Source organism: Amblyomma americanum, chromosome 3 (genome assembly GCF_052857255.1).
Source record: "Amblyomma americanum isolate KBUSLIRL-KWMA chromosome 3, ASM5285725v1, whole genome shotgun sequence".
NCBI lineage: Eukaryota > Metazoa > Arthropoda > Arachnida > Ixodida > Ixodidae > Amblyomma > Amblyomma americanum.
The window spans coordinates 163394987-163407433 of record NC_135499.1 but is presented as its reverse complement, the minus strand read 5'-3'; the positions used below and the strand labels follow the sequence as shown (position 1 = coordinate 163407433).

Sequence of the window (12447 nt, the reverse complement as noted above, 5' to 3'; positions counted from 1 at the left end):
GCAGTTGTGGAATAAGAGAATTTTTTTAATTGAATCGTGCGGTGTCCCTAATTACACCTACTATACAATGGGAATGTTACCCATATAAACTGATCGGTGGGCTGTCGTTCACAGTGTGGTTGTGGGGGTTATATTTCATATTGGTCTTGGTATGTATCGACGGTCTGTGTGAGAGGTCAGTGCTCACCTTTCATTTGAAAAAAAAAAAGTTTGTGTCACTTTTTTGTGTAGACACGGATGTGCGCGTCTGCAGGAACAGAAAACAATAACAACCTCTTGGAACCAAAGTTACTTTAATGGCATCAAACGCTGAAAATGCACAAGCCTCTTTAGATATCATAATGAACAGAAATGTACACGTCTCGTAGTGCGATGCTCATATTCACACAATATTTTCTTTGGTAGACACCGAACAACGCGTGACTTTCAATGTGACATAAGTACACCTTTATTTACAGCGTGTCCCATTTTTATTCTTACATTATTAGCAAGTACAGCGGCGCACACTGTGCATTGCACACAGGCGAGGCAGGATAAGCGTGCACTAAACAGGAAGTGTTTCCACTCTGCATTGTACGTGTGCACGAAATTGGTGTCCCAGGTTTACACGTAGACGACACGTACACAGTCTAAAAGCTGTCGTGTGAACAGAAGCAAACAAATACGTGGCAGGGGCGCGAGCTCTTCCTCAGTGCACCAGCGCCAGCTCGAGAGACCTGAAACCGCAACCATTGCTTTTAAACTGAAATGCCATGTAATGCATTACCGAAGGCAGTTTCTTTCCTTTTTATCATTTTTGGTGCTTAATGCCAGATGGCAAATAAAGTCTAGGTCAGTGAAAAATAAAAATCACATAACAGCGTCTGTGAAGTCTTATAGGCCGAGGCCTTCAAGACGCAAGCATTAATAGACAGTCATAAACATGCGCCTTTGCTGAAGGTGTCGAAGAGCTCCGCTTCAAACATTGCACACCCCGCCTTTGCCGACAAAGCGATGTGCGTCAGATAGGTTTCGGTCATCTCGGACTCTGCTATTCTTCCCTCTATTAATCCTTTCTCCGCATTGGCTTATTTTTTTTACTTGTACTTATACTGCCATCATGTTGTTCACCCAAACTTACTCTATTGTGTTCATGCAGGAGGCGTTTATAGTTTCTTTCAATTAAAAGCCATGCGCATTCATACAACGCTGTCCAATTTTTTTTTTCCTTATTTCCGTGCTTCTCTTATTGTATTCTGCGGGGCGTCCTTTCCAATGCATTCCGGCCAGCATAAGGCAATACCTCTGAAAATATTGCTGAGTTTCACTGGCACGTACCGTCAATGCTGTGTGACAGTATTGCAGTCAGCAAAAAAAAAAAAAAGGATGGAGGCGGGGGGCGTAGCTGGAACCTGACCTTCGATTAAACGGTGATTTCCTCGAGTAGAATGTAGGGGAATTTCTACGAGGAAGAAAATGAAACGCAACATTAATGGGGCTTCTTTTTGTTCTTCGTGAAGCTTTTTAATAAAATTGCGATCGCCAAAAAGCTTTAATTTAGGCTTTATGAATCAAAACCTACCCAGCTGTGACGTTTCGAGCTGAGCCTACTCGGATGCGCACTGTTACGAACGAAGTGAGAGCTACGATTCATCGGCAAAGTCCTAAGAAGTCTTTCGGCACTAACATTTTTTTTCTTCACTTTCACTGGATACACAATATGCAGATGAACATATTACGTTCTTGAAGTACTCCGTCTCAAAATACACGCTGACTTATAGTCTTTCTTCAGTGACCTGTATCTTAAGCCTCGCTTTCCAACACCGCGCCAGCTACTTAGCACGAGTCATACTAGCCATAGTGGACGCCTGTTTGCGCGCATATGACGAGGACTGGGGCAGATTCCAAATGCAGCCATAACTTACATCGCGACAAGTACATCTTCCAGCACCTGGGCTGAAGTTTCCTTTCTGGATCGCATAGCCGCCATCCTCAATATCGTGCTTCTGACATTTCACGGGCCTTCCAAAGCATACGCGGCCTTCACGACGCAAAACATTCAGCTTCAGGAATTGTTCTATCTTCGTGGCCAGGCTGCGCAGTGAAGGGACTCGTAACTTCTTCGCATCTTCAGCGAGCTCATTTTAACACGCGCCACGGCGGAGTCAACGGCGCCGTGGTCGAGCCAGCCGATCTCTGGAAGACGTGCGGCGTAAAAGGAAAGTCTGTGTGCAAGAGCAGCGACGGTCGCGCTCGGCTCGCTCGCGCGCATGCGCGCGCGTCCTTGAAAGAAACTTGGTAAGGCTTTGGCAGCAGGCGAGAATGGTCGCAGCAACATTTAACGCAAAACGACCGCTTTCCACATTCGGAGAAAGCTAGAGGCGTACAAAAAAAGCGTTCCAGGTTCCTGTCCGCTCGCTTTCCCGTGTTGTTGGGCGTGGTGTCGATGTACTTTAAAAAAGGAAACACCAACTATGGCACGGCCCGGGCCATTCAGCTTGTCAGTCAAAGTTGAAGGCACACATTCCTGTAGCACAGCGCGTGGCATTGAACTTTTTTTACCCCCGCATTGCAAATCCCTGCGGAGGCTGCAACAACGCGGAGGCTGCAAACAGCAGTTGAGCGGTGAAACGCAAGAGTTTGGAACGTACGACTAAGTTTCTTGTGTGTAGCGCCACAGTCTGGAATAAAAAGAACAGCGGAGGCGCAAAGAGCCTCCGCTCCACATGCGCTCAGGAAGCTATAGATTTCAGCATAGTCACATATTCGTTGCCCTTGGTTACAGAGTACTTTGAACTCATTTGCAAAGCTCTGCAATGCAATAAATCTTTGGTAGACGGCATCTTTTTATTGTAGCTGGTTCTACTAAGAAGGTCTGCTTCAAGACGAGGAAAAGCTGTTATACAAGGCAGGCCTGTGGAATTCCGCGACGCTCTAGCGTAAGCTGGCCTCGCCAATATGTACACCCGCGCAGGCGAGGAGAGAAAGAGGAGAGAGCGAGGTGAGAAACGCCGGGCCGTTTCCGCAACAGTCGCACGGTAAAGCTTGTCCTAAATTAACGGTATGCGTGTAGTGTAACAAAGTACGAAAGAGTATGAAAAAACGCTATCAAATACGGAGTGGGGGTCTGGTTGTCCGGGAGAACGAAGCCAAGCGTTGCCGTGCCTTTGAGCAACAGAGGCACGAGCGACAATGCTCAACCGCGCAGTTTACATCAAACGCGGCCTATAGGACTGAAAACAAACACCGGGGAAGAAGTAGCGCGGATCTCAACGACGTCACACATGCACACACTTCACTGAAATTCGGCGCGCACACTGGTTTGCGTGCACTCACGAAACGCAACTAATAAGTCGAGCACACCTAACTTCGGGACGCTGCCTGTATGTACAGTGACAAGGAAATACGCAGGTATGCCGTTTGGTCAATATGTGTCAATGCGCTATTTATTAAATGCACGAAGCGGCAATATCTGTGAGGTACCGTGATATTACACGGTTGAAGACTGAGAGCCGAATCACCGCGTTTGAATCTTTTGCTCAAAAAGAAAAAAAACTAAAACAGAATCAATGAAGTCTTCACGGCGGTTATCACTATCACTTGGCGAAGCAGTTGCCGCCGCGAATAATTTCAAGGAACAGTGGAAGGAAGCGTCTACTCTAGTGAGAGTTTTAGTGTACAGCTCGAGAAGATCGATGTTCTTTGGTCAAATGCTGCATGATGAATGAATTCCGCAGTTAAGCCTTCGACGTAACGCAGGATTCTGCTTCAGTAGGCTTTTCACGTATATGCGGTCGCAAGTGATAAGGACACGACCAGAGGTAATTCAAGGTTATGCATGATAAGGTCTCAAAGGTGCGTATACAGGCTGTTTGGCTGTTTGCTAACCCGCAGCCAGGCGAACGAGTGTAGGTTCTCGAGTTTATAAGCTAAGTCTCGCGTGAGGTGGCGCGTGCTTCTCGTTTTTTTTCAATTTGTTCCCGGCGCGAAAACAAAAACAGGCACACACAATTTTTTTCACAGAAAACTACGCAAATTGTCGGGTACTGATGCTACAGAAGTGCTGGCACGCATAAGCGTGACATGCATCTATCACACGTACAGTCCAAAACACATCACAAATACGCACGGAACACACAACTGTGACAAAACTGCGACACAACCCAGCACAATGACGATGCAGTTACTTCACATCCACACTTTGGTATTGTTTACGCAGCCCAGGTCTTGCTTTACAAGAAATAACAAAAATTTCTACTACTTTTGCTTATCTGACAAGTTTTAAGTTTTGTACAGATTTTGTCAGTAACAAAGGCGAAATCGCTGCTGATATACGACTAAAACTTTCGCAAACCTCTAAGGAGGCAACATGAACAAAGCTGCCGATTTCTTTGGAATGCGTTGTGACCTATAGTGCCGACGGAAATAGAAATCTCCCTGTCGACGATGTCACGGAAGTAAATTGCAATAGCTGTCGTAGCTTCCACTCTCCCACCGCATTCTCTGTACATTATTTACAGCTTGTGGCGTGCGTCAGAACGGGAGCGTTCACATGCCACCGTCGAGACTAGTACTGCTCAGGTTGCTGGCCATGCTGATGCGACTAATGGCATGGTGAAGGCCTCCAGTGCCCGAGTCTGAAACGAGTAAAAGAAAAACAACAGGTCGTTCTTTTAAAAAAAAAAAGAAACGTTCGTCAAGGCGTAACAAGAGAGTAACACATGCGGTAAGCTTATCTGGCTTCTGGCTCAGTCAGTGATACAACCTCCACTGCAAACGAAATGCGAAACCACCCGTGTGCTGTGCAGTGTCAGTGCAGTTTAAAAAACCCAAAATTAACCCGCAGCTCTCCCCTACGGCGTCCCCCATCACCCGCGTGCAGTTTCAGGACGTTATACCATACCATACCATACCATACCATACCATACCATACCATACCATACCATACCATACCATGTCATGATAGAAGTAAACTGTCGTTTTGTAGAGGTATGGTATAAAGGGCCATACCTCCACAAAATGACAGACAGTTTACTGCCACCATGCCTGATGTCGGCAGGGACAGGCGTTATCGATTCCCTAGACCTAGCACTTCTACGGTATAATCGATCGGGAAGGTGCTACGACCCACAGCTACCATATCCTGCGCCGTAGATTTGTTCCTACTTCGCATGGTCTTGTAAAAAACCTGAAACTACAACAATGCATATCAGCGCTCAGCACTAAAGCGAGAAAAACCGACTTGACAATGACGTCGCAGAGCGTTGCCCATTGCGTCTGTGTTCGCTCACCCTGGCTGCTGACGGAAGGTGACGAGCGCGCGGTGTGGTGTGCGCGGGCACTGGGTCCCAGGTAGGCGGCCGGCACCCAGCCCTCGCGGCCGCCTCCTCCGAGGCAGCGCACGTACCACCACCCGGCGCAGCCCACCCGAAGAACTTGCACGGGCTGGCCCTCGACCAGCGACGCTTCGCCCACGTCCACCGCCTCGTAGTCGCCTAGGGCAACGTAGCTGCCGCCGACCTGCGCGCAGTCCGCCAGAGCACAGGCGGCACTGTTCGTCCAACTCGCAGAAAGAGAGCCTCCACTCTTGGCAACTTGCATGAGTCCATGCACAGCCGAACTGTAAATACAATCTGTACATACAGCTGTACATGCAGGAGAGCTGTACAGGGAAATCAAGGTGCACAAAAACGACCATAATTGACAATTCCAACCCCCTACGACCACAAGCGCAGTAAGTACACTACACGAGTGCCCGTTCTTTAACAGTGTACGTTCACGTGGATTGGAGTACACCTAGCTTTATGAAGGTAGAATGTTCCAGGTCATGCTAAAAGGTCGCAGAACATCGTAAACTAACTCCCTCCTAGGGATGTGCATCTGCACTATGGTATGCCCTGAGCGGCAGGCCCTACTCTCTTGACCACCTTCCCGCAAGTGCTAGCTGGCGGAGGAGCGTATAAGTGTTCAGGCTCCATCTATTCCACACCATAGAACGAAGTGGAGAGTCAAGGCGGGCACGCGCTGAAGCGTCGAAATCACACAAGATATTTCAAAATAGTTCGGGGAGCACCGGCGTATTCAGTCAGAGCATTCGTACTTCAGCGTCATGAAATCAACGGCATTAGTTACGTAAACGATGTGTACTCCAGCCTCCTATAAGCGACAGCCCTGGATGTAGACAGGGAAGGCCTGCGCATACGCGTCACGAAGAGCGAGAGACAACACAACAGGCTGTGGTCCCGGAGCCCTCCAAGGCACTGTTCTTTCTCCCAAGTGTGTTAAGGTATACTACCAGAAATAACATTCCATAGACACTGGTAGAACCAGCTGAAATACGCCACTACGTCTCCCGCCGCAATGCTCTTCCCAGTTTTTGTGCGAGGATATAGCCTTGAAGCTCGTCTATGAAGCATTTGTAAAGGATGTGATGCTCGCGTGCGCATGTATATATATCGTGCGTTGAACAACGGGTGAGCAGCTCATTGCATCAGGACATTGCTACCCCCTATCTTCACTTTTCCTTGCACTGTCGTTCCGCCATCCTTCGCTCAGCGCAGCGTAGCAGGCGAGAAAAAGGTACAGCCTTTGGTCAAAAGTTCATGGTCCAGGTGTGCTTAATACTATAAGCCCTGTAGTTGGGTACTTGTAGCATCCTTGCAAGTCCTAACTTTCGAAGGGGGCAGGACTAGAGTCCCTCTTACCTTCAAGTAATTTAAAATGCTGGGGATATATAATGAGCCAAACGGGGTGGCCCAGAAGCAAACAACTCTGGGCTCTAAACTTCTGACAAATAATGTGCCTCCGCTGCTCCCCTGATCTCCCAAGCCGTGGGGTGACCCTATTCTAAACCAGTCTACCTGGCGTTTCACCTCGGAAGTGACGAAGATGTCCCCTTCGTCTTCCTCCTCATCCTCGCTCTGCGAGAGGTCGTCGGTGGACCAGCCGTCCTCGTGATCGGACAGCTCCCCGTTTGCGCCGTAGCTCCGCAACGCCGGGAAGGTGGCCCGGCGGCCAAGCACGCGGCTGGCTCGCTGGCACCCGCTGCGGCTGTTGTTGTTGTCCGCCACGCGCCGGCTTTCCCAGCTCATGCCGCTGATGGTATGCCGCACGCGGCTGCTGCATGATGCAAAAAAAAGTAAATTGGCAGAAAAAGTTGGATCAGTTGGTGACAACTCATACTTTGAAATACGACAGAGGGGAGCACATTTATTTAGTTTTCTGATACCCACAGCGCCATTCGGCATTACAGTGGGCGATTGCAAACAAAATAGTACTGTGCAAGCTTCAAAAGGAGATACAAATACACGCCACAGTTAACTACGCGAAAGAAACGCTGATTTCCCTTTCTTTTGTTACGTTCCGCCTGCGTTGCCATGCATGGAAAAATAAAAGAAGCCACGTCGACCCAAGAGTACTCCACAGTTTGTTCGTAGTTTAATGGAAGCGAATGTACACGCGCATGGCAATGGCTTCGAGACATGTCTAGCTGGCTCGCGACTGCGCGATAGCCGCACACTTACAGAAATCGTCGCCTCTTGCTCGTAGTTTTCACTTGACTGCTAATGAACTGTGGCGTGGAGTATATACAACGTCGCTGGGCGTTCGCGTTCTCTTCCATGAAGACGTCAAACAGCCCTGGCGGCGAGAATGGTATCAACGATCTCACCTTTCATAGCCAAGCACCTTGTACCGTTTAAAACGCCGTACTGTATTTTTCTGTCGCTTTTATTCTCCTCTTGTTAAGCCCTACTTCATAGCACTTCCTAACATCTCTCTCTCTCCCTCTCTCTCTCTCTGTGGAGCCAAGAAAAAATGCTCCTCTTCTGGTAGCACTTACAAGCCTCTTCGTGGTGATTTCTTGCTAGCTTCGTTTTTAGTACGAAACGATAGTAGCTGAGATGCTAGCACCGACTTGTGCAGAGTTAGTGAAAGCAAGAACGCATATGAATAGAGATTCATCACCATAAGAAGCACAATGCCAGCAATGGTATCGAGACAGACAGCGAGCTCATGTATACGAAAACCCGGGGTTGCAGATGGAGGGAAATAGAAAAAAAAATCTGAACCTTATCCTTTTTATTGGTTCAGAGGAACCGTCTGAAGATTAAGTCTATAGGGATATAATCAAATCTACTCGAAGGAGAAAGGATTAAGTGGCGTCGCTTTACTGCAGCTAGGAAATGGGTAAAGAGGTCTAACTGGAGCAGTAAACCCAGTACAATAATCCCCGTTATCCGCCCACTTCTAAGGAGACTACTGGAGACTCCCAGTAACCCTATGGACAATAAGAGTTTGCAGCCGCCTAAACCATCTAACTCACAGGCAGTCAGCAGCACGGCTTGCAGCGAGTAAGCAGAGCAGTCATACTCTGCTCAGACTGAGCAGTGTCGTCTGCAGGCAGCTAACGACTAGCCTGGAAACAACGCAGGTTTGTCTTTGGGCGTCAAAAAAGTGCTCAACAGACCATGACAAACTTTGAAAAGCCAAATATACCGGTATGAGACGTCTGGCGCACGTGTAGCGCATGTGTTGCGCAACTGTCTGAGGTCCTAGTACTTACCTGGGCGACTGCGGCTTAACCCCGTTCAGCTGCTCGTACTTCTCGTAATGCTGGCGCTTGCTTTCGTCTGCATCAGTTGGAGAACACGGTTTAAGATTTCCTTCCATTACAAAACTTTTCAGCGTCACTTACCTTTTAGGTGTTCAAACTGCTGCAGCAAAACCTGTTTGATGTTCTTCACCCACAACTCTTTGCACTCGACAGACGGCGCCTGAAATTTACAGGACCAAATAAAACAAACTGATCAACATTTTCTTTTCTCGTCTAAGTGAACGTTCCAAGACTCCTTGCTGTTTGGTTTTCTCAATTTTTAGTCAGAAGCCAAACTAAAGCTCAATATTAGTAGGAACTAGCCTAATATTTCTGTGAAGTGCTACGTGAAAGCAAAATTGCAGATAAATGTAAGGAGCTGTATGATGTGGGATGTAATAAAAGCTGATAAGTATCTGTTACATAAACTACACAGCCATATCGGCAGCAAAGAGCAAATAGCACCATTACTTACTTATCCACCTCTAGACGCCGTGCATCATATCAACATCACCCATTTAAAGAACGCAGCCAGGACCACTGCTCATGAACTCTCACGCTCCTCCCTCATGTAACGTCCCATACCAAAGATGTTTGATGTACTGAATAAAAAAAGTGTATAGTTTACCTGAATTATGAAGACCTGTGTTCTCCCGTGTAGCCATACTTCAAACTTTCTCTTGTCTCCCCTGGACCCTTTAAAATTCTCCGTCAAGCCGATCTGCGAGGTCTGAAGAAAATAAAGGATATTGTATATCCTGTGCACAAAAAGAAAAAAATAAGAGAGAAGAGTAGGGGACACGAACCTTTAGCGCGTTCTTGAATGCATAGCTAGGGTTGTCATCTCGGCCGTACTTCTTGGTGAAGAGAACCAGGTGCTCATAGAGGAAGATGTAGCGCTGGCTGGGCTTGAACCGCAGCTCCCTCATGCGATCCTTTTTCTTTTTCTCCATCCAGACGTTGAACATCCCTTGCAGAAGCAGCTTTCCGTAGTCAGCGAGACTTCCCTGAAACAAGAATTAAGGACGCATGTGTAATGTCACTTCACGCTTGCTGCTCCAGAAACGCTGATAACAAGAGCGTCGAAGGGCACAGCCGCCGTTTGAAAATAGCATCTTGCTTATTTTAGGAGCTGCAGCCACAGGTGCTGCCGTAATTAAAGTTTCAGTAGTCCTGGTATTCAAACACCTGCTTGAATGGCGTAAGGCACAAGAGGTTCTGTTACTACGCCTTAAAAAGTAAAATGATCGTCCAGCGTAGTCTGATAGATGGTCTCATATTATGGTACGTTTTCTACAAAAGGTCCGATATTATATGGGCGCCCAGTAGCAGCAGTAAAAGCCACGTATAAGATACTTTTTACCTCAGTTCCTTCAAGTGCATGAATATGGCCTTGTCCTGAATAGCCTGCTTAGTGACATGTTAGCACGTATTCCTATCTTGATTACAGCAACGGCAAATTCTTCTTAATTTGCATCGAAGATTTTGTACGGCAAAAATCGAACTCCCATTGAGCACTAGCAGAATGCCAGGAATCGACGCTACGACAGCGACCACTAGCGTCCGTCCCTATAACATCCAGCGACTTCGTGTGTCTTTTTGCTCTAGATCGACAGTTAGATGTACAGTGTCGGTCAATAAGAAAGGGATCACGGGAGCGGGTGGCCGTGCCACTGATTCTCGCGGGCTCTCAGCGACAGCTGTTCGCGAAGCATGGAGGCTACGCGCTCCTATGTTCCCTTTCATATTGAGCGACCCTGCATAACACCGAGTATTATAAATATTTCACTTAGTGCTATAAGGACTCATGTATGGACGCTACAATTGTGCTTATGGTGCTTCTATTAAGATTCGACGTTTTGTTCAACATATCGAAGGGCGATAATCCATCAAATAAAAATTTGCAACTCACGTGGAAGCCAGTAATCGAGACTTGGTGCATACTGTCGTTCACGTGCTTAAGTACATCGAGCATAGTGTTCACAGCCTCCTGCAGCTCGTACTGCTCCCCAGAACCTTCGGAGTACTTCAGGAGATCCTGAAATAAAGATGTGTGGACGCAGAAGGAATTCGCTTTATAAAGTCACTGGCGATAAGCACTATCAGCTCAAATCTCAGAAAAAAAATTCCATTACAAACGAGGAACACGACAGGCAATGCAAAAAACTGAGTCAAGTTTGTCTTTTCTGTGAAAGGCCTCGAAAGGAAAAAAGCTAAAAAGTGAAAGCATACACATATCCACTTAACTATTGTCATGAAAACAAGTTTGCAGTGCTTGCCTATAAAGAAAGCAAGTACGACGTCTGCCGGGCTAATTTATTAACCCTAATGCACGTGGTACAATGAAATGAATAATTTAATGGTGTAACATTAATAGAGGTCGCCACACTAGAAACCTGCATTTGGCACTGCACTCAACTCAGATTTTAAATGGTTGAAATCATTACTAGAGACATGGGCCGTTCGCTATCAAAACTGAGATAAAGCAAAGAAGGTGTAGTATGGGTTCAACCTGGGCTATTTTTTGGCGATTGTTGCTAGTTTATAACTCTGAATCAATCTAGATATATAACTCCTGAAAGGGGACTATTTATTTTGTATTCACCAAATCTTTCCGAAAATTCAACAGCGATCGGCAGCTGGGCGATAGCTCAACGTTTCTTCGTAGATCAGTCTACTGAGCAGAGAAAAATAATCCTGAAGATGTTTCAGGAGCGCTTGCCACAAAATCATAACAAACTAAGCTCTATAATAAACGAAGAGCAGTGACGAAACTTGCCTTGAGCAGCAGTTGATACTTAGTAATCCTCTGGACAGGCTTGAGCAGATAGGCGTCCAATGGCAGCTTGTGGTTCAGTTTTCTTTGGCATTCCTAGAGACCCAGGTAAATGCAGCAGTAATTGATGAACCGTTTAGTCAAGTTGTGCTTAACGACAAACTGGACATCCTATTTAGTCATAAACAACGGTAATATTGACAGTATGGGGTAGAGCATGCATATTTTCGCCTTGCAGTGATGTGAGCTAATGTAGAAAAGTGTTTTAGGGATGTGCTGTATGCTGTCTAAGCCATTTATACTGATATTCGTGCAATTTCAATATTTGCGATTTTTCTGGTTACTTGTTCTAAGTGTGTCCTGGTGGACTGAGGTCTGCCGGCGAACAGTTCGCATTCTGTGGCGGGAAGGCAGAGTTCTTAACGGGGCGATTTAGTTCATGCTGGCTTTACATGGGATCTCGGCTTAGTCTTACGATTTAGTCAGGATAAGTTTTCATATTAGCAGTGCATAACAATCCTGTGTTAAAAACAGTTTCCTAACAACGCCAACATTCAGAGAAGGATTAGTGAGAAGGAATTTTAACAGAAGCATTCATTGACAAGAATTGCTTAATCTGCTGTGGTTTCGAGCAGATATTATGGACAAATTGGGCATGCATGTTTCACGATGTCCGTCAAATAACATACAGGGCTCATATTTTCATCAAAAACTCCACTACAAATGTGACTTTCCCCTTTTGCATATAATAGTGTAAACGAGCAAGTAACTTTAAATGGACTGAGTTGTGATTAAAAAGCACCACAATTTTATAGCACCGCAGAAAGCTTTGCGTAAAAATGCTTCACCTCACTACAAATGCGTTAGAAACGATGCAAAATAAGTCGACGTAACTATTTTAATCAATTGCAATTTCTTTTGATGTGTTAATGCAAGCAATAATAAAGGAGCGTGATAGCAAACGCCAGTGAATTTGAGGAGCCGAAAAGAACTGAGGCGAGAACCGCAAGAAAGTAGTCTTGCGCTGAATAATGCAATGTCTATCCTGATATCAAACTTCCAGACTCTTGCATTATTTTTCAGCCTACATATACACACG

The 12447-nt window shown here is 46.3% G+C and overlaps 1 protein-coding gene across 3 annotated transcripts in view; it reads right to left on the bottom strand.

Moving 5' to 3' along the window:
• Nucleotides 1-274: 274 nt before the first annotated feature.
• The window catches only part of LOC144125324 (guanine nucleotide exchange factor DBS-like), a 216447-nt gene continuing 204274 nt past the window's right edge, over nucleotides 275-12447 (bottom strand). For all 3 annotated transcript variants that reach the window (XM_077658599.1, XM_077658601.1, XM_077658600.1), the window contains 9 exons: nucleotides 11352-11444; nucleotides 10485-10610; nucleotides 9379-9579; nucleotides 9201-9302; nucleotides 8675-8753; nucleotides 8543-8609; nucleotides 6852-7098; nucleotides 5271-5499; nucleotides 275-4616 (listed from right to left, as the gene is read on the bottom strand). In XM_077658599.1, coding sequence (XP_077514725.1) covers nucleotides 4528-4616; nucleotides 5271-5499; nucleotides 6852-7098; nucleotides 8543-8609; nucleotides 8675-8753; nucleotides 9201-9302; nucleotides 9379-9579; nucleotides 10485-10610; nucleotides 11352-11444 — 1233 coding nt within the window. In that variant the 3' untranslated portion in view covers nucleotides 275-4527. The remainder of the gene's footprint in view (nucleotides 4617-5270; nucleotides 5500-6851; nucleotides 7099-8542; nucleotides 8610-8674; nucleotides 8754-9200; nucleotides 9303-9378; nucleotides 9580-10484; nucleotides 10611-11351; nucleotides 11445-12447) is intronic.